Consider the following 25,493-nt stretch of genomic DNA (forward strand, 5'->3'; position numbering starts at 1 on the left):
TAACATTTCTATGGAATCCTGGAAGGGACATTGTCGCGTTGTCGCCCTCTCAAATACAAGCAAAATGAGGCAAAATTAACCAAAACGCGACACGCGACATCGCGACATCGCGACAACTCGACATTTCGCCCATTTGTCGCATTGTCGAGTGTCGCGTTTTGGTTTATTTTGCCTCACTTTACTTGTTTTTGAGAGGGCGACAATGCGACATAGCAACAATGTCCCTTCTCGGATTCCATACATTTCTGTTTACTATAAATTATTCTCCTGTACAAATAGTACTATTCTTTAAAACTTTGCACATTTTATAAAACTAGCACTTCTTAAAAGAAAGACAATCCTTGATGTTTAATCTCGCTAAAAAAACTATATACTTGTGTACATGGGATATACTGGAATATACAACTGAATTGAATATGTCTATAAATATGTAGTAAAAAGGACATTACATAGATATAAAACAAACCAGGAAACAGGGTCTACACATTTATTTAAACCAACATTGACTGATATATCCACTTTGACGAAACATCATAACGTACAGTGAAATCAGTGATAAAGTTTTGTAATCCATGATTGTAACTCGCAGTATAACAAGATGACTATACTTCTAACAGATAGACCATGAAAGATAGAGGACGAGTCACAGATGTGAAAGCAAAGCAACTGTTCCTTGTCATACCATGAAAGTGCTGTGTTACAAAATGCAGTCAAATACATGTAATCGAATTTCACGAAAAGAATATCTGTATATATTGATTCACTTGTGTGTATACATCTTTATATATGTGTCACTTATGTATGGTGGCCTAGAGGGGACATATCTTTCTTTCCTTCGAAAACGGCCGCGAGAAAGCGATAGCACGTCATGAGAAACCGATGTACAAATATCGCGTTCTTGCGGCCGTAAATGAAAGCGAGAAAGTGAGTGAGTTTAGATTTACGCCGAACTCAGCAGTAAATCAGAGAAAGTAAAGTCCCTCTCGGTCATCATACTTGTATAACGTGCCCTAGCTAAGATACATAGCGTTCACTGACATGAACAGTGAACGCTATGTATCTTAGCTAAACGTGCCCATACTTTGTATAAAGTGTCTTGGTTGGAGTGCGTATGAGAACCCACAAAACGAACCCCTCCGAATCGTAGCCCTTAGTTGTGCTAGAAATAAAAGCGACAAAACCCTTTCCAGATCCGCAATAAATCTCCATTGTGCTGTTCCTTCTATACCATGAACGTGTGTTCTGACTTACCATCAAGCACAGAATGCCACAGATGAAACGAGATATGACATGTGTGACTCAATGATTAATGGAGATCACAACAATTGTCCTAACTGTCAAATACATAAAGAGGAAACAGAAGCATATCAATATGACAACATACTACATTGACACTTTGCCACTTGGCTGTTCATGGCATGTGGCAATCTTTGACATTGCTTAAGAACACACATGTGCCTGTAGTAAAATGATAGGTTGAGTTGAAAATAGTTCAGTCTAAGATAGTGATATAAGCTCGGTGAAATGGTTATTGACCTTTCTTGGCAGATTTGGTCACTTTTCCCGTGCTTACTTTCTTCTTGGTGACCTCCTTGATGATCCCGACGGCCACCGTCTGTCGCATGTCGCGACAGGCAAATCTCCCAAGTGGGGCATATTTGGCAAATGTCTCCACGCACATTGGTTTTGATGGTATCAGATTTATGATGCCAGCGTCTCCAGACTTCAAAAACTTGGGATTCTCTTCCAACTTCTTGCCATTCCTACGGTCCACTTTCTCTTTGAGTTCCGCAAACTTACATGCAATGTGTGCTGTGTGGCAATCCAGAACTGGAGCGTACCCTGCAGCGATCTGACCCGGGTGGTTCAGAACAATCACCTGAAAACACCATTGGTGTCCATTATATTTGGAGTGTGTATGAGTAGGATGAAGGTGCATAGGCTGGTTTAATTTGAAGTGATTGATTGCGAATTCCTGGTAGTATCACTATTTGATAGCAGTAGCAATTGTACAATCAACTCTATCTGCAGTCTGAGAGATATCTGATAAAAATGGAAAGGATGCATATGTTATGGCTACAAGTTATGTATCCTCTTGTAGCAACAACCATTGAGTGAGTGAAAATGGTTTTACGCCGCTTTCAGAAATATTCCAGCAATATTGCGGCGGGGAAACACCAGAAATGGGTTTCACACATTGTACCCATGTGGGGAATCGAATCCAGGTCTTCGGCGTGACGAGCGAACGCTTTAACCACTAGGCTACCCCACTGCCAACAACCATAGATATCAGACGTGTAATTAGGTGAGAGAAAATCGTAGTTCTATAGCGAGTATTAAATTACTGTTTGTTTGTTTTTACGCCGCACTCAGCAGTATTCGAGCTATATGACGGCGATCTGTAAATAATTGAGTCTGGACCAGATAATCCAGTGTTTGACGTCATTAGCATCAGTGTATGCAACTGGAATACGCTTACACCCAAGTCAGCGAGTCCGACCACCCGATACTGTTAGTTGCCTCTTAAAACAAGTATGGGTTGTTGATTAGATGAATTGTTTACCTGAGCAATAAATGATTTTGTTGTACATGGTGGGTCGTTTTTGCTGTCACCCGTTACGTTTCCTCGACGTATGTCCTTGACGGAGATGTTCTTGACGTTGAAGCCCACGTTGTCCCCAGGTAAGGCCTCAGACAGTGATTCGTGATGCATCTCTACTGATTTGACCTGAGAGATGCATGACAGAATCATTACGCTCATGAGTATGTATGTTTCTAAGACGAATGCAAGCTCGAAGAATATTGAATCACGCGGAACCTTTTAATTGAGTTTTCGTTAGAAACCATGAACTTCTTCGAGTGGCTATTTAGAAGTTGGGACGTACAATATTGAACAAACTTCATGGGTAACGTCTTTATCAACAAATTTTGTTTAATATAGAAACCATAAATCTGTGAATATGCTACCTCTGTGGTAATATTGGCAGGGACAAATGTAACGATCATTCCTGGCTTCAGGACTCCTGTCTCCACTCTGCCCACTGGTACCGTTCCAATTCCTAACCGAAAAAATAAAATGTAGAGGCCCTGGATTTATGTTTTCATGGTGAATGAAACATATAATACTAATAATAAAAATAATAAAAGAAAACATACATATAACAAGCCAGCAAACCTGATCCTGTCCTAATTGATAAAACAAATTAAATTATTTATATCATGTAATTGTCTGTCCCTTTTGACAGTAACGTGATTGACAAGATTGAGGGGGGAAATGGCAAGTACCAAGGTGTCTGACTTTTATCGCTGTGCCTTGGGTTTGGTACCTCCTAATCTCTTAACGTAGATCAAGAGTGTGTCCGTGTTCTCCACTGGAATCACAGTGACACTCTGGGTAATGCAGAAGGCTGCAGTATTGGAAAATCTACATATTTCCGAAACTTTCTTGGTTGGTTCGACTAGGCAGCGTCCCATTCGTTTTCAGTGGTAAGGGCTCTGAGCTGATGATGAACCAGCCTAGCTGTGCCCGGATCATTCGGACCCTCTTTGCTGCATTAGTTTATTTAAATCTGTTAAACATTATAATAATTTTCAATTGGGAATGAACCAGCATCTCAATCAATGGATGGTAACATCTATTGACTGCTTTCTTACAGTTCTAATGGAACTCCACATTTAAGCGTCAAATTCCAACGTTTATATTCCAAGTATTATAAATATACTCCTACCTACCAATTTCTTCAACCAATCAAAATCCAGGACACACTCACCTCCTATTTTATAGACGTCTTGAAGGGGGAGACGCAGAGGCTTTTTAACTGGTCTAGTGGGAGGTACGATGCTATCAAGTGCGTCGAAAAGTGTTTTTCCTGAAGCTTTTATATGTTCCTCATCAATCTTCTTTACAGTTGACCAACCCTTATACCAAGGCATGCTTGGACTTTCTTCAAGCATGTTGTCCCCATGCCAACCAGAGATAGGAACAAATGCCACAGATTTAGGATCAAAGCCAACCTTCTTCAAGTAGGTTTTAACTTCGGTGACAATTTCCAGGAACCTCTTTTCAGAATAGGGCGGTTCCGTCGTGTCAATTTTGTTAACGCCAACAATAATTTGCTTGACACCCAATGTGTAGGCAAGCAGGGCATGTTCTCTTGTTTGGCCATTTTTGGATATTCCAGTTTCGAACTCCCCTGTGCCCGATGCTACTATGAGTACAGCGCAGTCGGCCTGCAAAGAGAATGTCATGATGTAAATATGAACACAGATGACTCTAGGAGAACGGGGACTCTAGACGGGAGCAAGGTGAAGGACGTGGGATCCGTGGGATCAGTAAGAAATTCCAGGTTGATTCAAGAAGGAAAAAGACATTCATTGAGATTCCATGGTGCCTTCTGAGTGACGACAACATCACAAGGGATCAGGGTAATCAAGTGAGGTTGAAGACAATAAGCAATCATGACAATATACAATGGTGACGTCATTGAGGTGAAGGTCAAAGTAAGCAAGGTGACATCGGTAACGTGTGTTCCTATGGTAACATGGATCAGTGTTAGGTGAAGGCATTAAATGTTAAATAAAAATATTTACTTCGGCCAGCCGAAGGACGTAATCAAGAAAGAAATAATCAAAATGAGTAGAGGGAGAAAATACCAGTGTGGTGTCATTGCTTTATTACACAGGTAGTATATCAAGCGAACTACTCTGAACTCTTCTCATCAGATACCTATGGATTCATTTATACATATATCTGTAGATCTGAAAGTATGATGGTTGCGTGGCCTACTCACCTGGGAGGTTCCAGTGATCATGTTCTTGATGAAGTCTCTATGGCCTGGAGCGTCAATAATGGTAATATAGAACTTCTTTGTCTCAAACTTCCAGAGAGCAATATCGATAGTGATGCCCCTTTCTCTCTCGGCCTTCAGTTTGTCCAGCACCCAGGCGTACTTGAAGGACCCCTTGCCCATCTGTGACAGATTGTAGGATTCTAATGCTAGTGACATGTTTGTTGACAAATTATAGTACTTTCGTTGGCTTGAGTCCCATTCGGATGGGTTCTACATGGAACTCAACCCTGAAAAGTACCAGAACCTGTCCTTATTTAAAAACATACCTATTCATTGTATTCTTCCCTTTCATCTCACTACTTTATTGTTTGCACATACTGAATTATATCTCTTTCTCCCTTTGTGCTTATATATACTTAATTACACCTCTGACTTCCTGTACATCAAAACACACACACACACACACACACACACACACACACACACACACACACACACACACACACACACACACACACACACACACACACACACACACACACACACACACACACACACACACACACACACACACACACACACACACACACACACACACACACACACACTGTACTGTTCACTATGGTCATTATCCACCTGAAGAAGGGGCAAGAACTAGTCCAGGGCAAGAACTAGTGGAAAACAAAATAGAGAAGTTGTTATCCATAAGATTTGTCTTGTATTACTACACCAACTACTAAATCCCTTTGAAGAATTTATATCAGAACGTCTAATACCAAACATACGTTACAGATGCCTTTAGCACAACTAAATTTCAGTCTATAATTTCGTACCAGGAAGTATAATGATTGTGTGCCATCATCACTGCGAACAACTAAGACCACATAGCATAGGCGTTCGTTTTTGTGTAAATAGAGAAATGTGTTTTGGAAAATCTCAACCTGGAACAATACTATCTCGACAGACCAAACCAATTTTATTTTCATCAATACTCTTCGTCGAGTACCGCCATCTTTGGCTGTCGGTATGTCTGTCATCTTTACCTCTTGGGCCTCCTTCTCATACTTCTCTATTGTCCTTTGGTCAATCCCTCCACACTTGTAGATGAGATGACCAGTAGTTGTTGACTTCCCAGAGTCCACATGGCCGATCACAACGATACTGATGTGAGTTTTGTCCTTCGGCATCGTGTCTGTTACTGCAAGAAACGTCCAAGTGAGGTGGTATTCTTTTAAAATTACCATGTTATAAGGTACCACAGAAATTAAACTTGTCGATCTTTTATTTGCTATTATCTCTTCCCCTTTTTAAATTATTATGTTGCATTTGTTTTTTATATCACAAAATCTATTTAATAAATGAATTACGGAGCTTACCTCAAATGGCTTCAGAATGATACTCCCTGAAACGTTGTGCAAACTCTCATAGAAATCGTCTCAAGCACCTGCTATGTTACGGTCGTCCTATAACTCGAATAAACGCACACACCAGCTAATTGTGGCAGTTTTATCAGTTGAATATTTCATCACGAATCCTATTATATGTATACAACCAATGAATATAAGATGTCTAATCTTACAGTTTTGCTAATGAATAGAAATGATAATTGATAAATGAATACTGTAACCAACTATGCAGTGTTTCACTGACCGTGACATCAACACCATAATCAACCATGATCGGGAAAGTATCCAAATCGATCAATGTGTAAACGAAAACCTATGGTATTTGTATAAGAACTAAAACTTGCAGTAACACATCCTCTCTGCCCAATTTGTGCACATAGGTTCATAAATAACCCATCATCTGATATCATTAAATGTATTCCACACTCGTCCTATAGTCATGTAATATATTCATGGTGTGTGTCAGGTGGTAGGGCTTGTCATGACTATAAACCAATTTCGACTGATCCGCTCCATATATACTGAACATCATTGAAAACGCACCACTTATAAAAGTTCAGATTATTAGAAGCACGTGTAAGGAATTGATATTTTTTGAGTGGATAATAACAGATGGACGACTAACAAAAACAACAACACAGAAAAGACGCTCATTCATTGAAATGTTCCACAGTCAGAATGGATCTAATCGAAAAGTCAATATCGCGTGTGACCGCCATTTGCATTGACACATGCAGTTCAACGTCTCCTCATTGAGTCAATAAGCGTCCGAATAGAGTTCTTGAGGATGGCATTCCACTTCTGCAGTAGTGCAGCCTCAAGTGCCCGGATGTTTCGCATCTGTTGTCGCCGCAATTAATTAATTCCACCCTAGACCATGACACTTCCACCACCCAAAGATCTGTCTGAACCACACACTCATCAGCATAACGTGCACGACGTCTACGCCAAACACGTAATCGGCCGTCAGCATTACGTAGATGAAGACGTGATTCGTCAGTGACTACCACACCATAACATTGTTGTAACCTTTACTGAAAATGCCTGCTAGTCCATTGTATACGCTCATTACGGTGTCTGTCAGTCAGAATTGGTCCAACGTAAGGACGTCGAGCATTGAGCCCTGTAGCGTGTAGACGGAGTCGCATGGAGTCAGCGCCGATGACCTCCACGTCAACCTTGAACTAGTGCAGCAGTCCTGGCAGTCGGCAGTGTTCAATCACTGATATGGACATGGTCAATATGGCGATCCTGATGGAGCGTCGTAACACGTTGTTGCCAAGGTCATTGAAGGTCACGGGTGCTGCCTGTCTACTGATGTCGTCTATGAAGCCTAACGACGGTGGAGTGGCCAAGTCAAAGTTGTTGAGCAATATCCCTGCTGCTGGTGCCAACCTGAATCATGCCTAGTGCACGTTCTCTTTCGTGAGGTGTTAACCTCGGAATCTCTGTCCTCGTTTCACAATCGTTAGTGAAGCAATGAGAATCGGTTCTCATACACCTGCTTTTAATGTCACAGTCAGTATGATTTCAGAATGAAATTTGCGCTTTTTTCATGGCGTGGCTGCATGTTGATGCATTTTGGAATTAAGAGTCATACTGTGGACAGGAATTTGTTTCCAAAGCTTCAACTGGACATGCCCTTCGACTTCATGTTAGTTATATTCATTGATCATTGTCATGCTGAAATCCAACTTGATGAAAATATGGACAAGTTTAGACTGGTGCGTTTTCAATGATGTTCAGTATATAACGAATTCATTGGTACTATCACTTTCGTGTATTCTGAATTTGGCTGGCAATGCCATTGAGTGAAATGTCTGAAATCGTACTGTTAAAATGAAGATGACCTTTGCTCCCTACCCGTTTCTTCACATGCCATTTGTAGTTTGGTCTTTGTACTTTTAGATTGAGGTTAAATAAGCTCATAGCAAAGCGCCGTAGTTAAATAGATGAAGCAGCACCCCAGTTATATCCAAAGGCGCTGACCGTGTATGTGAATGTATTGTTAAGATGTGTTTTCTTTCCTTGCGGACCCGTGAAGATCCGAGTTAGAATTGACCTTCAGTAACCCATGCTTGTCGTAAGAGGCGACTAACGGGATCGGGTGGTCAGGCTCGCTGACTTGTTGACTCATGTTATCGTATCCCAATTGCGTAGATCGATACTCCTGCTGTTGATCACTGGATTGTATGGTCCAGACTCGATTATTTACAAGACCGCGCCCATATAGCTGGAATATTGCTGAGTGCGGCGTAAAACTAAACTCACTCACACACTCTCTCCTTGCGTCCAGAAATGTTACCCTGTGTTTCTTCCACCGATCACCATTTACAAGTCAAATGCAGAATACTGATTTTTAAGATCGCGACTGGCTTCGGTTTATTGTACGGGTATAAAATAATCGTTCGGGATGCAAAATGTTAAATGTGTTGTTACATCCCCTTGGTTTCATAGACAGATTCTCCAGACTACATTTCACAGAATAGGGCGTCCCAGGTCAACGAAAACAGTACAGGATCGATAGACCCGAAAGCAGGCTTCACGAAACGCGTGAATGGTATTGGTACCAAACCATTCACCCGTTTCATAAATATGGTGTTACATGGGACATCGTTTAGTATTCTCTATGTCATCAATAGAATGCCATGACCAACAATGAGACCAAAACTTCCCCCGTTGAAAAGCTCTCGACATGAATGGGAAATGTGTGCGTTCACGTCATATACCGCTGACTACGTTAGCGGAAGTTGACCAGGCGCTTCAAGAGGAGCGGGACAGACTCCCTCAAATCACCACTGGGACTCAGCGCTGTATGACTCATCAAATGAATCAATGTTTGTCAGCTCGTATCTCCAAAAGGACAACTTTAAAATTTCCCATCTTATCCCTTATCGGTCTCGAAGATCGTTGGCGGTTACTGCCGGTTGTAATGTGTTCCAAAGTAGTTTCGATTGTCATATAATTACTCTTAACTAATAGCTGTTACAATTTTGGAAAAAAAAGTATCCCCTACGTTTTGAAGAGTATATAATGAAACTACACATTTAAGGCAGATAGGGCTTTAGAAACGAAAATGGCATTTCAGATAGGATAACTTTGATTAGAAATGTTGAATGGTACCCAGTACAGTTGCACAACCCCAGAACATTTCAGTAACTTCTGATGCTAAATTCCACAACTGAATCCATACAAGCTGACAAACATTGTGTCATTAAAATCTGTTCCGCGAACAAGTATTTTAATAATCTAAAACTTGATAAATTGTAACTGATTTTAGGAACGCGGGTTTTGTATAATCCCATTTATACTCGTTATACGCAATCTCCTCAACGATGATGCTTTAAGGGAGACAAAAAAAACAACAAAAAACAACAAAAAAAACAAAACAAACAGTGGATGAACATATTTTATATATTCCGAAATGAATTAATGTTCCTTTAAACGCGTTGTGCTAAAGGCGGTAGCTATGACATGTAGATCCATGGGACACTCGTTATTAATCTGGCCAGCAGAAACGGTACAATAATATTATTTGAAATTGCAAGACCATCAGTTGGAAATCAGCATGAATAATTGTACAGGAAGCGATAAATCAAATAAAAAACCAATTCTATAAAGATTACTGGTATCTTTATTCCAACATCATTACTTGATGTGATCATGTGTACAGCTGGATGGCATATGTCTTTCATAATATAATCCTATTTAAATTGATCTCAGATGAAATGTTACGCCTTATAGGCAACAGTAGGAACACTGAACGCAATCTAAACTGTTTTCATCAATGCATAGGAAGGAGACATATATTTCTATTATTTGTAAGAAGTCTAAGGATAATCTTTTGACATTGCGCTTGAGCATAACATCCAAGTATAGAAAAAGCGAAATACAAATCCACTGTGGGCGGGGTGGGCGAGCTGGCTAAGACGCCAGGCTAGTGATCCAGCGAGGTTGAGGTGCCGGGATCGAGCCCACCTGTGACCGATCCAATGATCGAGGGAAAAGTACCAGCGCCTTGAGCATGCGCTAGTTGCCTAGATATGTGCGCTATATAAATATCCTAAAATAATGATAATACTTCTTTTCGGAGAAGTCCCTCGTTTTCAGATATTCTTTGCCTCTTTATAGCATTATTCCTCAAAATACATAAACAACTACTGAAGGAGCCACGTGGATTATAACGGACAGATATGAAACATAACTACGCAACAAGAAATATTTGTCAGTCGTAGTTCTTTGCGTCTTCATATATAAGACACGCTATAGTGAAAGGATGTAATATTATTTAAGTGTAAATCTACTGATTAGCTTTGAGAACGGTACAGGTTAAAGAGCTTTCTTGGCAGCTTTGGTCACTTTGCCCGTACTTGCTATCTTCTTGGTGACCTCCTTGATGATCCCGACGGCCATCGTCTGTCGCATGTCGCGGACTGCAAATCTTCCGAGTGGAGCAAACTCGGCAAATGGCTCTACACACATTGGTTTAGTTGGTATCAGATTTATGATGCCAGCGTCCCCAGACTTCAAGAACTTGGGATTGTCTTCCAGCTTCTTGCCATTCCTACGGTCCACTTTCTCTTTGAGTTCCGCGAACTTACATGCGATGTGTGCTGTGTGACAATCCAAGACTGGAGCGTATCCAGCAGCGATCTGACCCGGGTGATTCAGGATAATCACCTGACAACAGGAATTGTTTTATGTGATTACATAGAAAAGACAGTGGACATGTTGCCTAGTTTAACTTGCGAGGTGAGGTGAGGCGAGGCGAGGCGAGGTGATAGTGTGGTGTGGTGAGGTGATAGTGTGGTGTGGTGAGGTGATAGTGTGGTGTGGTGAGGTGATAGTGTGGTGTGGTGAGGTGATAGTGTGGTGTGGTGTGGCGTGGTGTGGTGAGATGATATTGTGGTGTGGTGATAGTGTGGTGTGGCGTGGTGAGTCGATAGTGTGGTGTGGTGTGGTGTGGTGTGGTGTGGTGAGGTGATAGTGTGGTGTGGTGATAGTGTGGTGTGGCGTGGTGAGTCGATAGTGTGGTGTGGTGTGGTGAGGGGATAGTGTTGTGGGGTGAGGTTATATGTAATGTGGCGTGATGTTCTATATGGCAAAGCATACATTACTGTGGAGATGTTCAGTGCAGCGCAACCTGGGATGGAGTGGGTACATCAAGACTGACTGGTTTTGCTTTTCAAAAACTACAGAATAATATTCAGAAAGCAAATCTATTGTTGTTTATATAATAGCCATTACCTGAGCATCGAAACACTGCACTTCGAATGGTGGGTTGTCCTGGCTGTTTCCTGTTACGTTCCCTCGTCGTATCTCCTTGACGGAGATGTTCTTGACTTTGAAGCCAACGTTGTCTCCAGGCAAGGCTTCAGAAAGTGATTCATGGTGCATCTCCACTGTCTTTACCTGAAATGACACCACAGATTAAACCAATCATTTACGAATTTGTCATAAAAACACCAATTTAACATCATAAATAGATTTTCAAGAAGCCCTAAATACGTGTTACCTCTGTGGTGATGTTGGCAGGTACAAATGTAACGATCAGTCCTGGCTTCAGGACTCCTGTCTCCACTCTGCCCACTGGTACCGTTCCAATTCCTAAACGAAAGAAAACAATAATAATCAAAACGTATTTGAGAGATTTATTAAGGGTTCCAATTTAAATACTTCCAACTCAGGCAAACTCTTATGGCAATGAAATCTAAATGTTAATGTTCAAGGGCATATATTATCGGTATTGGTATATTATAGGCAAGCAGAGCATGTTCCCTTGTTTGGCCATTTTTGGATATTCCAGCTTCAAACTCCCCGGTGCTCGCTGTCACTATGAGTACAACACAGTCGGCCTGCAAAGAGAATGTCATGAGAGACAGGGAACAAGCTGATGAAGTGGTTAGATGATGGTATCAGATTCAAGAAGAACAATGGTAACTAATGAACAAGGGTCAAATGACCTAAGATGACCAGGGCGAGATGAAGGCCAAGGATGACACGCAACGGATAACCTGGAAACATGGTCATTGCATGGAGAGCATTCGACATGTGATCAAAGTGACTTCAGTCAGGTAAAGAATACCTTGGACATGTGATCAAAGTGACTTCACTCAGGTAAGGAATGCATTGGACATGTGATCAAGGTGACTTCAGTCAGGTAAGGGATGTCTTATATATGTGATCAAGGTGACTTCAGTCAGGTAAGGAATGTCTTGGACAGGTGACCAAGGTGACTTCAGTCAGGTAAGAAATACATTGGACATGTTCAAGGTGACTTCAGTCAGGTAGGGAATACCTTGGACATGTGATCAAAGTGACTTCAGTCAGGTAAGAAATACATTGGACATGTGATCAAGGTGACTTCAGTCAGGTAAGGAATACCTTGGACTTGTGATCAAGGTGACTTCCGTCAGGTAAGGGATGTATTCGACATTTGATGAAGTTTTGACTTCAGTAAGGTAGGGAATACATTGGACATGTTCAAGGTGACTTCAGTCTGGTGGAGACTACTTGACCAAGCTGACAAGTGACCGAGCTGACTTCAGTCAGGTAAGGAATGCATTTAAACATTTGATCAAGGTGACTTCAGTCAGGTAAGGAATGCATTGGACATGTGATCAAGGTGACTTCAGTCAGGTAAGGAATACCTTGGACATGTGATCAAGGTGACTTCAGTCAGGTAAGGAATGCATTGGACATGTGACCAAGGTGACTTCAGTCAGGTAAAGAGTACCTTGGACATGTGATCAAGGTGACTTCAGTCAGGTAAGGAATACCTTGGACTTGTCAGGGATCAAGGTGACTTCAGTCAGGTAAGGAATGCATTGGACATGTGACCAAGGTGACTTCAGTCAGGTAAAGAATACCTTGGACATGTGATCAAGGTGACTTCACTCAGGTAAGGAATGCATTGAACATTTGATCAAGGTGACTTCATTCAGGTAAGGAATGCATTGGATATGTGTTCAAGGTGAGTTCAGTCAGGTAAGGAATACCTTGGACTTGTGATGAAGGTGACTTCACTCAGATAAGGAATGCATTGGACATGTGATCAAGGTGACTTCAGTCAGGTAAAGAATACCTTGGACATGTGATCAAAGTGACTTCACTCAGGTAAGGAATACCTTGGACTTGTGACCAAGGTGACTTAAGTCAGGTACTTTGTACCTTCGACACGCGATCTTAGAGTGCCTTGGACATGGGATTGATGTGACTTCAGTTAGTAAAAGAGGTAAAGGGTAACCGAGAAATGTCAGAGATAGTAAAAATACATTTGACGAAAGTGTCTTCAATGAATAAAGTGTCAAAGAGAGACAAGCGATTTCTTATATGAATGCATTGTAATATACAAATTATATTTCTGATCTCATCCAGGTGAAAAACATAGGAACTGACAGAAAAGAGGGAAATAATTATTTGATCGTGGCTACAATGGGGTTGCATCTGAACACATCTAATCAAAATGAAACTGGGACAGTTGTGTCGCCTAATTGGCTATCGGTCGTCCCGCCGAAGACCCAGGTTCGATTCCCTATATGTCTGAAGCCCATTGCTGGTATCCCCTGCCGTGATATTGCTGGAATATTGTTAAAATTGGCGCAAAATTAAATTTGCTCACTTTGAAACTGCACAGCTGCATGAGATGTACCTGCACACAAAAGCCAAACGTGTGATGATGAACGCTCGTTATACTTGTACCGATTCTAACACTTAGGGTTGAATACTATCAGGATCAGAATCCACACTCTCCGAGTCAGACATCTAATCACCAGCACACAAGTCAGTGATCGAACCCACTCACCCAATATATACTATATACTCAACTCTTATGAACAGCCCACTTTGGTTAATGCAATGAGTTACCGCCCATGACCTACTCACCTGGGAGGTTCCAGTAATCATGTTCTTGATGAAGTCTCTGTGGCCTGGGGCGTCAATTATAGTAATAGAGAACTTTCTTGTCTCAAACTTCCAGAGAGCAATATCGATAGTGACGCCCCTTTCTCTCTCGGCCTTCAGTTTGTCAATGACCCAGGCGTACTTGAAGGACCCCTTCCCATCTGTGGCAGGGGGGTAGGAAGAAGCTACAGCAGAATTCAGAATTCTACTAGTTTGGTGCATAATATTGTGAAATCCTTTTAGTTTAATAGATGGAAATATAAGTTGTATTGAGTGAAATATGTTATAACTCGGCTTTAATGTTCTACCATCGCAACAGTCAAAGCTGTGGTACACGATAAATGTCATTTATGGCATTGTTTGGTTTGTGATTCTTGATAACGTGTTTAGATGGGTGAATGACTCTGTGTGTGGCTCTCTGTGTGTAGAGGGTGGGATGTGAGGGAGTGTAGGAGTTGGGCGTGTGGTGTGTGTGTGTGTGAGAACGTCATCCATTCATTTCCAATAAAATGATGCCTCCGCATTCACGTTTCCAAGTCGGTATTGTTACTTTGATTAAATCAGTATGACACATGTAAACATGCAGACACAACTTCCGTTTTGGGATTCAATTTAACAAGCTTGTAATTTCTCTGACTGTATGTGCACAGCTCATTTATCCTTCAGGTTCATTCTCCACTAAACTGGGATATTTGAGATTAAAATGAACAAACAATATTTTAGGAATATATCGGTTTTATTACACAAACGAAGTTCATAAAACCAAAATAAATGATTGCTAGGTTTGATATGTTCAAAGTTACAACATTACAAAGGTGACCGCCCCCATTTGAGACCAACCAGATACGTTACCTAGTGATTTTGAAACATAGCTTCTTGAAAACATGTTAAATTGTTGTTGTTAACTTTTCTTTAAAACTGTTTTGTATGAAGAACAAAATCTAGCTCGATATTAAAAACAATACACCCAAACAAAAAGAGTTTTAAAAATCAAATGTCACAGTTATATCTTTCATATTGTAATCATAAACTTTCTTAAAATGTCACATGTATATCGTTTTAACTGATGCCCTTGCATAATCAACATTGTTATCGAATATGGTAACGTATCTGGTTATGAACAAAGCATTTCTGACATTTAAAACACTAACATCGAAACAAATAATGTATAGAAAAACAATGCGTTCCTAGCATTGCTTTTTATCGAATATGTACTTTGAAGAGCATTCTTTATCAATATCGAAACAAATTCGTCTTTTCAACTTTGATCTTGACAGCATTTCGACAGGAACTGTCTATTCAACTTTTCTTGACAGCATTCCAGGAATCATTACAGTATATTCTCTTTTTCTTTCTCTGTAGGCACGCTGAATTTCAGCACGTGTCTTGCCCATTATGGCCCTCCCTGGAATATAATAATACAATATAATGTAATTAGTTCTGGCTGATTGATAGCTTTTCATTTGATTCAACCAACAATAATTCCATAAAACCAGATACGTTACCACAAAACCAGATACGTTACCATTGATTTCTCATAATTACTGTGTTACTATAACTATGTCTAAGTATTTTCGAAATTCAAAACGCAACTATTCTTTATTGACAATGAAATCATTCCGAATTATTAGAATGATTACATTAAACTTGAAATTTATATTTTACCAGATATGTTACTGTGAAATACCAAATACGTTACCTTCAAATTTGTAATAACCATCATATGTACCTATGTCAATGCGATTGAAATACATAATGTGTCGTATTACATTATGGTATTTATCATTTTGATATGAAACATTATACTTTTTACGTTATTCTAACTCAACCAAATACGTTACAATATTTACCAGATACGTGACCAATAAAATCAGATACGTTACCGTTATATTCCCTTCAACTGACTTCTATATAAACATTGATAGTTTACTAACAAAATATTTCAAATTACATTCAAAATTAACACAAAAGGTTCAAAAAAGGTGTTTTGTTGACTTTACTTATGATAAAATTTAACGATTTATTGAACAATTGTGTGATTTAAGTGGATACATACCAAACGATGACAAGACGGGTTCCTCTGCTCTCATGACAGCCGAAAGTGGACTAACAGACAATGTTATCATCCAATTAAAATGCTTCTGAAGTTAGGCAGGCGCAGCAGTTACTTTTCCAAACATGGTAACGTATCTGGTTGTAACGTATCTGATTAACTTAATTTTATAATCCTTTTCATTGCAACTATTCAGGGCAATCACGTAGAAGTCATCGTATCCCCATTGCGTAGATCGATGTTCATGATACTGACCACTGGATTATCTGGTCCAGATTATTTACAAACCGCCGTCATATAGCTGGAATATCGCTGAGTACGGCGTAAAACTAAATTCACTTACTTACTTGCCCTGTTTTCTTATTTATGGGCGAGGCAACCCTACCTCTTGGGCTTCCTTCTCAAACTTCTCAATTGTCCTTTTGTCAATTCCTCCACACTTGTAGATGAGATGACCAGTAGTTGTTGACTTCCCCGAGTCCACGTGGCCGATCACAACGATGCTGATGTGAGTCTTTTCCCTCGTCATCGTGTCTGTTACTGCAAGAAACTCCCAGATTGGGCCACACGTGTATTTTGGTTGTTTTAAGCTAAGCATGCCATAACATACTATGGCAATATGTCTTCCCGCCGTATATTTTCAAATGCATGTGCTATTATAAGCAGTTTTCCTATGAGAAGCGTCCAGCAAACCTATTACGTTATTCCCAAACGTTATAACGTGGTTAACCAACCTACCGCAATGACTTCCCACATCATATAATATTTGGACCTAAATTGACTTAGAAACAGGAAAAGTGGCATTTTTTGTACATATAAACTTTGATGATAACATTGTCTTAATAGCAGCTTGATATGGTTAATAGTTTAGTTCGGGACCTGACCCGTGAAGATGCGGGTTAGAATTGATCTTTAGTAACCCATGCTTGTCGTAAGAGGCAACTAACGGTATCGGGTGGTCAGGCTCACTGTCTTGGTTGACACAGGTCATCGTACCCCAATTGCTTAGATCGATGCTCATGCTGTTGATCACTCGAGTGTCTGTTCCAGACTCGAATATTTACAAACCGCCGCCATAAAGCTTGAATATTGCTGAGTGCGGCGTAAAACTAAACTCACTCACTCACGCACTAGTTGAGGACTTCATTCTGATTCTCGTTTCGTCAAGTCAGTTACTGTTCAGAGAAAGTGAAAGGAAAATATTTGTGCATAAACTTTGTATGAGGAGAGGAGGGGATCGGAAAGTAGGTCAGGAGCAAACGTCATGAAAGCAGCTTCTACATACCGAGGGAGGCTTAAGTCAAGCGAGACGTATACATTGTGAAAATTGTATTTTTGCCAGCTCATTTTATACCGATTTTTCAAACACCATCATGCGCATGCAACTTGAGTTATTTCATAACAACACTTATATTAGTCAAGGCTATTTTTTGATGGTTTAAACTATAGAGTTAAGGAAATATTTTTAACACATCTTTAAGTGTGCATTCTGCTAAGGAATGTGTACAGTCAATGTCCTCCCATTCATACAACATCTGTTGTGAAACTTACAAGAAACCGTAACCTTGCAGTAATAGCCTACTATTTAACCCGTCCCTTAAGTGTGAATATACAAACGCACCAATTCCAATAGCTTTTAATAAATGGTATAAAATTACTCACCTGAAACACCGGGTGATGTCTATCAGAAGGTGTTGGTCAACTTAGTCGTCTTGACTGTCTGGCGGTCGGATGATCGCGTGCATGAAACGTCATGAGATCACGTGATAACCTGTCAGATCACTTGTGTCTCCACAAGAGTGATTCAGACAGACAGATTGTATTGGTATATATGGCCCGGAGGCCAACAGTACAATGTATATATATTGTAATGTACACAGTGACAGCGCTACCATCCAATACGGCGTAAATAGAATACCATACATAGGCAATGTTAAGTGACGTACACAGTTATTGCTGATTTGATCTATTGCGATTTATAGGGTATAGTAATAAAGCTAACTTGTACAATAGTTGCACGTCATTCGTTTTTAAAACAGCGATAAACTTTTCCTTTTGATGGTTGTCTACATAGATATAAAGGTAAGTATTTATATCTTAAACATGAATATTGAGGACATTCTAAAAGTATATGGTATCCATCCTCTGTGAGGTTACAATGATCGCAAGTGGTAATTTGATCATACGGGTGCTTAGAAAACCTTGCAGCTTTTATCTTAAGATCATGGCCATTACATCTGAACATAGTTACAGTTACAATTCTGCGTAGATGGACAGATGTTAGAGACGGTAGATATAATTCAGGTTTGATAAAGGATTTAAACTCAGCATAATAACTAATAGTACTTGAAGAACGGACGTCATGGAACCATTCCTGCTGGTATATATCTTTACATCGTTTATTAAACTTTTTCACAAAAGAATCCCTGTCGCCAACATCTTGTGCGATCCATACATGGCCAAATCCACATTGAAACAATAATTCACGTACAGATGAGACCCAGTTTATATCTCCCGTACCATTTAATTTCTTTAGAAGTTCATAACTGCTTCTGGCTATTCTGTTAAGAGGCTGTCTGATCAATCTTATCAATCAATCTGGACAACGAGCATTGATGACTAGAGGGAAGCGTCCACTCTCTGCTAGTATAATTTTATTAGCAGCTTTATGTCCACTTTTCAAAATGAATTTACAGGATTTAGTATGAACTTTTTCTATATTCTTGTTACTTTTAATCCCCCAAACTTCCGATCCATATAAAAGAATTGGCTGGATTTTTCCGTCAAACAATTTGAGTGAAGACTCAATGGGAAAATTCTTATATTCTCATGCCAATAATGATTGTCACCCCCTTCAATTTTTTTAATTGGAGAGGGGGTGTGTGGTGGGGGTGTGAGGTGTGTTGGGTGGTGGTGTGGGGAGGGGTGTGACAACCATTATTGGCATGAGTATATTTACAAACAAAACGCTCCACAACGTGTAGTGCTCTTTCTGCTTGCATTGCAAGTGTGTCACAGGCTTTTGAGAAAATATTTCTACAAGAGAACACAATTTCTAGACACTTTTAGTATGGTACAACCTCTAATTGACTATCACCAATATGCCATTTTTTCACATTTAGCATTTTTACCCCCTTTTTTTGAATACTATTATTTTCGTTTTGTTAATGTTTATTGAGAGACCCCCCTTCAAACAGTATTCCTTTAATACATCTATCTTTCTCTGTAAGTTAATAACTGAGTCCGCAAACATAGCTACGTCATCCGCGAACAATCGTATTGATATATCGTGGATTGTTTCATTTATGAATATGCCCCCCTGTGTCACTAGCTAATATTTCTTTTACAAGTTCTTCTATATATAGCAAGAATATTATTGGTGACAAAACGCAACCTTGTCGAACGCCAGAATACGTATCAAATATATATGTCATGTCATATTTACTAGTTCTGACAGAAGCTTTACGTTATTGTACATATTTCTTGATAAACGTTGAAGTCTCCCGTGTATATCAGATTGCATCATGACATAAATAAGTTTGGATCTATTCACAGAATCGAATGCCTTGCAGAAATCCACACATAGGCGATAACATTATTCCCCCTTCTTACGCAAATATTTGTGTACAAGACTGTTCAAGGTAAAAATATGATCAAGAGTAGAGCGTTCTTCTCTGATGCTCTGATAATATACTCATGCCTAATTGATGCTCTGATACATAGTTGTTGACTCGAGATCCAGAATTTGATGCGGTTATCTATAACACTGGTGAATATCTTGTTTAAAGTATTTTAGCAGGGCTATACCCCTGTACATATTAGGATCTTTCTTACCATTGATTTGTGCAATGGTACGATTAAGCCAATATCCCAAGAATCGGGGAACAGACCTGTCTCCAAAACATGGTTAAACAAACAGCTTATATAAGGCAAAAGTAATGTACTAACTTCTTTGAATACTTCTACGGGAACACCATCTTCATTTCCCATTATTCAGACTATTAATTGCACAAAAAATCTCATTATCAGTAATACTACTACCAAGTAATTCATCGGCACTAGTACAGTCATCACATTCATCGGCATTATGAGAGCTAAAGTAATCTGCAACATGTTTGCCAAAATAGTCATCTCCATTTATGGTTTCATTATCAAGAAGTTCCCTAAATTAGTTATACCATTCATCAGCTGTTATGTTTTGGTCAGCGTTTTCGGTACAAAAACAATATCTTTTAATGGATTTCCAAAAATATCGTCAATCTTTCTTTTTGGCAGCATCAACTATTTCATTCACAATACTTTCTTCGTATTCCTTTTTTCCTTTTACGACACAAGTTCCGAAATTCTTTTTTGGCGTGTAGGTATTGTTTACAATGGCTTTTAATATTCGTTTTCCTGAATTTATTTAGTAGGTTATATTATGCCGTTTCGCTTGTTCACATTGCTGGCCGAACCAGGGTGGCTGAGTGCGTGCACGGTGTGGAGTTGATCTACATGTTCGTGTAGCATGTCTGTGTGTGTCTCCTCTCAGTGCATGCAGCTCCTTCTTTACAAATCATTCAGAGCTTCAATAGCATCATCGACATTATGGTCTATACAGTCATAGAATTCATGGCTAAAATCTTCGACATTGTCTATAATAAATCAGACAAACTCATCCCTTCTCGCGTCGTCCCATCGCTCTGACTCGATGTTATGAGTATTCGCACGCCATGCTCGTGCGCTCTGTTGTCACGTGATGTGTCAAGTGATGTTGTTATGTTAATTGTGACGGGCCAATGATCTGAGTCAGATCTACATAAAATGTCGAAGTTTTTTCAAAATAGTTATAGAGACAGGTTGATACTATACAATAGTCAACAACACTGCTGCCTTGGTGACCAATAAATGTAAATTCTCCACAAGCATCGTTACCAGCTCGACCATTTAGGAGATGTAGTTTGAAATTGCGACACACTTCTACCAATTTAGCTCCCTCTTGGTTTACTATCTTATCTTTAGAATTTATTGGGATGTTAAAAGTATCATTTGCATAGTCGATATCATCAATGGGTGTATTATCTGTAGAGTCGTGCTCAATAAAACTTTGTTTGTCACCAACTCGTGCATTAAAGTCACCAAAAAGTACAATAGCTGCGTCAGCGTGTTCTTGTGATAGTACAGACAGTCTGTTCTCAGAGTGATTCTGCTGCAAGGTGTATTGTTGTCGTGTTTCAGCTTGTATACTAATTGCGATATCACTTGGTCCGTTGGTTGAAGAGCAACTTCAGTGGTGCATGCGGGTGTATGTGGTTATTGAATCCTAGAGAAGCTAAGAAAGTGGCTGACATCTTTATGATGTCGGTAATCGCCAGGTATTTTTAGATCTTTTGGTTTCAGCGGACATTTATACATCTTAAATCCCCGAGTATTGTATAATCAATATTAGAAAACCTATATTAAGAGCTGTCACGTTTATCTCCTTATTTGTAAATGGAGATACTTTTCTGACCGGATCCCTGCCATCATGGTAAAATCTTTAAACTGAAACACTTAAAGGGAGACACACATGGCGATATTGTTTTTTTCACCAAGTGAAGCATTTTATATTGGGGGGCAATCCTAGTCGGCATGAGAAAGAGAAGCATGGTGTGGCATGGTTGTATTCTATAGGGAATGTCTACAGGGAAACAAGCACGGTTCAGTATGGAAGCATCGTCAATACAACGCCATGAAGGTGTCGGTGTTGTGGGAACACCTGGAATTCTTTGTGGAGCCAGTGTTTCGACTCTGTTCGTGGGTGAAACTGTAATCATTATGATTACTGGAAGAAACAACAACAGCAACATATATACATTTATACACCTGAGAGGTCAGTGCGATATATCGTCTTTTGTTCGGTACCAACATATCAATCTGAATATCCAAAATGATATAATTATAATTCTAGCACGACATTGTGTGATACTCGATTCTGATTGGCTGAGTGCTCATCAAAACCGTACTTATATGTCAGTTTAAGACCGCTAATTAAAGTGACCGATTAACGGCGTATGAATACAACGAACTCGCTGACCCTTTTCACAGGCAAAAGGTAGCGCAACAAAAAGGAAATGACCAGTCTTCCCATATGCGAGCGAAGCGAGCAAAGGTTGGCAACGTGCTTCCCTCGCTTCGGTTCGAAAAATATTTTTAATGTCAAAATAAAATATCGCTATAATCAAAGGTTGACACCCATGTCCTCACAGAGTTGTACTCTCAGATTTCCAACCCCATATCTAATAATTACTCACGTACAATATATTTAATTCTCTTTGTTGCGCAACCCTATTTGCGCTGCAATTTGCCCATGTGATGTGGTGAGGTGATAGTGTTGTGTGTTGTGTTGTGTTGTGTGATGTGGTGAGGTGAAAGTGTTGTTAGTTGTGTGTGGTGTTGTATGTGGTGGTGTGGTGTGTGGTGTGGTGTGGTATGGTGGTGTGTGGTGTGGTGTGTGGTGTGGTTTGGTGTGGTGTGGTGTGGTGTGGTGTGGTGTGGTGTGGTGCCGTGTCGGGTTGTGTGGTGCGGTGTGGTTTGGTGAGGTGATAGTGTGTTCTGTGTTGTGTTGTGTTGTGTTGTGTAGTGTGGTGTGGTGTGGTGTGGTGTGGTGTGGTGATGTGATAGTGTGTTGTAGTGTGGTGTCATGTATGGTGTTGTGTTGTGTTGTGTGGTGTCGTAAGGTGATAGTGTTGTGTGTTGTGTAGTGATGTGATAGTGTGTTGTGGTGTATGGTGTTGTGTTGTGTGGTGTCCTAAGGTGATAGTGTTGTGTGTTGTGTAGTGATGTGATAGTGTGTTGTGGTGTATGGTGTTGTGTTGTGTGGTGTCCTAAGGTGATAGTGTTGTGTGTTGTGTGGTGATGTGATAGTGTGTTGTGGTGTGTGGTGTGGTGTCGTAAGATGATAGTGTTGTGTGGTGTCGTGTTGTATGATGTGGTGAGATGATAGTGTGTTGTGGTGTGGTGTGGTGGGGGAAAGTATGTTGTTGCCTGGTGTCGTGTTGTGTGATGTGGTGAGGTGATAGTGTGTTGTGGCCTGGTGTTGTGTTGTGTGATGTGGTGAGGTGATAGTGTGGTGTGGTTCTACCATCGCAACAGTCAAAGCTGTGGTACAAGATAAATGGCATTTGTGGCATTGTATGGTTTGTGATTCTTGATAACGTGTTTAGATGGGTGAGTGACTCTGTGTGTGGCTCTCTGTGTGTAGAGGGTGGGATGCGAGGGAGTGTAGGAGTTGGGCGTGTGTGTGTGTGTGTGTGTGTGTGTGTGTGTGTGTGTGTGTGTGTGTGTGTGTGTGTGACGTCATCCATTCATTTCTCAATAAAATGATGCCTCCGCAATCACGTTTCCTAGTCGGTATTGTTACTTTGATTAAATCAGTATGACACATGTAAACATGCAGACACAACTTCCGTTTTGGGATTCAATTTAACAAGCTTGTAATTTCTTTGACTGTATGTGCACAGCTCATTTATCCTTCAGGTTCATTCTCAACTAAACTTGGATATTTGAGATTAAAAATAAACAAACAATATTTTGGAATATATCAGTTTTTATTACACAAACGAAGTTCATAAAACCAAAATACATGATTGCTAGGTTTGATATGTTCAAAGTTACAACATTACAAAGATGACCGTTCCCATTTGAGACTAACCAGATACGTTACCTAGTGATTTTGAAACATAGCTTCTTGAAAATGTGAAACATACATACCCCTTTTATGAAGAACAAGCAATTGAAACACCAAACAATAAGATCAAAATCACAGTTATATCTTTTGTTATCATAACTTTCTTAAAATGTCAATGTATGTATATCGTTTTAACTGATGCCCTTGCATAATCAACATTGTTATCGAATATGGTAATGTATCTGGTTATGAACAAAGCATTTCTGACATTTAAAACACTAACATCGAAACAAATAACTAGAAAACAATGCGTTCCTAGCATTGCTTTTTTTTTCTGTCTGTACTTTGAAGAGCATTCTTTATCAATAAGTCTTCGTCTTTTCAACTTTGATCTTGACAGCATTGCGACAGGAACTGTATATTCTCTCTTTTTCTAAAAAGCCAGCATCATTTAGCTTTTTTCTTTCTCTGTAGGCACGCTGAACTTCAGCACGTGTCTTGCCCATTATGGCCCTGGAATATAATAATACAATATAATGTTTATATAGTTCTGGCTGATTGATAGCTTTTCATTTGATTCAACCAACAATAATTACATAAAATCAGATATATTACCATAAAAAACAGATACGTCACCATTCAATTTCTCATAATTACTGTGTTACTATAACTATGTCTAAGCATTTTCAAAATCCAAAACGTAACTATTCTTTATTGACAGTGAAATCATTTCGAATTATTAGAATGTTTACATTAAACTTGAAATATATTTTACCACATACGTTACTGTGAAAAACCAAATACGTTACCTTCAAATTTGTAATAACCATCATATGTACCTATGTCAATGCGATTGAAATACATAATGTGTCGCATTACATTATGGTATTTATAATTTTGATATGAAACATTAGACTTTTTACGTTATTCTAACTCAACCAAATACGTTACAATATTTACCAGATACGTGACCAATAAAATCAGATACGTTACCGTTATATTCCCTTCAACTGACTTCTATATAAACATTGATAGTTTACTAACAAAATACTTCAAATTACATTCAAAATTAACACAAAAGGTTAAAAAGGTGTTTTGTTGACCTTACTTATGATAAAATTTAACGATTTATTGAACAATTGTGTGATTTAAGTGGATACATACCAAACCATGACAAGACGGGTTCCTCTGCTCTCATGACAGCCGGAAGTGGACTAGCAGACAATGTTATCATCCAATCAAAATGCTCCTGAAGTTAGGCAGGCGCAGTAGTTACTTTTCCAAACATGGTAACGTATCTGGTTGTAACGTATCTGATTAACTTAATTCTATAATCCTTTTCATTGCAACTATTCAGGGCAGTCACGTAAAAGTCATCGTATTCCCATTGCGCAGATCGATGGTCATGATACTGATCACTGGATTATCTGGTCCAGACTCGATTATTTACAAACCACCGTCATATAGCTGGAATATCGCTGAGTACGGCGTAAAACTAAACTCACTGACTCACTTGCCCTGTTTTCTTATTTATGGGCGAGGCAACCCTACCTCTTGGGCTTCCTTCTCAAACTTTTCAATTGTCCTTTTGTCAATTCCTCCACACTTGTAGATGAGATGACCAGTGGTTGTTGACTTCCCCGAGTCCACGTGGCCGATCACAGCGATACTGATGTGTGCCTTTACCTTCGGCA

At 39.7% G+C, this 25,493-nt stretch overlaps 2 protein-coding genes and 1 long non-coding RNA gene across 7 annotated transcripts in view; 1 reads left to right on the forward strand and 2 right to left on the reverse strand.

Moving 5' to 3' along the window:
* Positions 1 to 1,082: 1,082 nt before the first annotated feature.
* The window catches only part of LOC124272173 (elongation factor 1-alpha 1-like), a 34,741-nt gene continuing 10,330 nt past the window's right edge, over positions 1,083 to 25,493 (reverse strand). Inside the window, exons 2-7 of one of the 5 annotated variants that reach the window (XM_046707310.1) lie at positions 5,834 to 5,988; positions 4,791 to 4,970; positions 3,771 to 4,230; positions 2,968 to 3,059; positions 2,564 to 2,728; positions 1,083 to 1,879 (exon numbers count right to left, since the gene is read on the reverse strand). In XM_046707310.1, the coding sequence (XP_046563266.1) occupies positions 1,529 to 1,879; positions 2,564 to 2,728; positions 2,968 to 3,059; positions 3,771 to 4,230; positions 4,791 to 4,970; positions 5,834 to 5,977 (1,392 nt within the window). In that variant the 5' untranslated portion in view covers positions 5,978 to 5,988 and the 3' untranslated portion in view covers positions 1,083 to 1,528. Of the gene's footprint in view, positions 1,880 to 2,563; positions 2,729 to 2,967; positions 3,060 to 3,770; positions 4,231 to 4,790; positions 4,971 to 5,833; positions 5,989 to 15,449; positions 15,504 to 16,494; positions 16,692 to 17,813; positions 17,934 to 25,493 lie in introns of those variants that run through there. The other 4 variants (XR_006897271.1, XR_006897270.1, XR_006897272.1 and 1 more) reach the window with 4 other exon arrangements.
* LOC124272155 (elongation factor 1-alpha 1-like) lies at positions 10,511 to 14,335 on the reverse strand. Its single transcript, XM_046707295.1, has 5 exons — positions 14,081 to 14,335; positions 11,963 to 12,051; positions 11,712 to 11,865; positions 11,444 to 11,608; positions 10,511 to 10,876 (listed from the first exon to the last, which is right to left on the reverse strand). The coding sequence occupies exons 1-5, from the start codon at positions 14,318 to 14,320 to the stop codon at positions 10,526 to 10,528; spliced, it is 999 nt and encodes a 332-aa protein (XP_046563251.1). The 5' UTR covers positions 14,321 to 14,335; the 3' UTR covers positions 10,511 to 10,525.
* LOC124272175 lies at positions 12,737 to 13,471 on the forward strand. Its single transcript, XR_006897274.1, has 3 exons — positions 12,737 to 12,864; positions 13,041 to 13,083; positions 13,256 to 13,471. It is a non-coding gene; the product is annotated as an uncharacterized LOC124272175 (long non-coding RNA).

Source organism: Haliotis rubra, unplaced genomic scaffold, assembly GCF_003918875.1.
Source record: "Haliotis rubra isolate DU_JTF1 unplaced genomic scaffold, ASM391887v1 Scf167, whole genome shotgun sequence".
NCBI lineage: Eukaryota > Metazoa > Mollusca > Gastropoda > Lepetellida > Haliotidae > Haliotis > Haliotis rubra.

Excerpts from the sequence above, each read along its gene's own strand:
- LOC124272155 (XM_046707295.1), bottom strand. The coding sequence starts at position 14,320 with ATGCACCAAACTAGTAGAATTCTGAATTCTGCTGTAGCTTCTTCCTAC. Across the intron at positions 11,866-11,962 it reads CAAACAAGGGAACATGCTCT|AATTGGAACCCTTAATAAAT; the intron begins GCTTGCCTATAA and ends TGGAAGTATTTA. Across the intron at positions 11,609-11,711 it reads CTGCCAACATCACCACAGAG|GTAAAGACAGTGGAGATGCA; the intron begins GTAACACGTATT and ends GTGTCATTTCAG.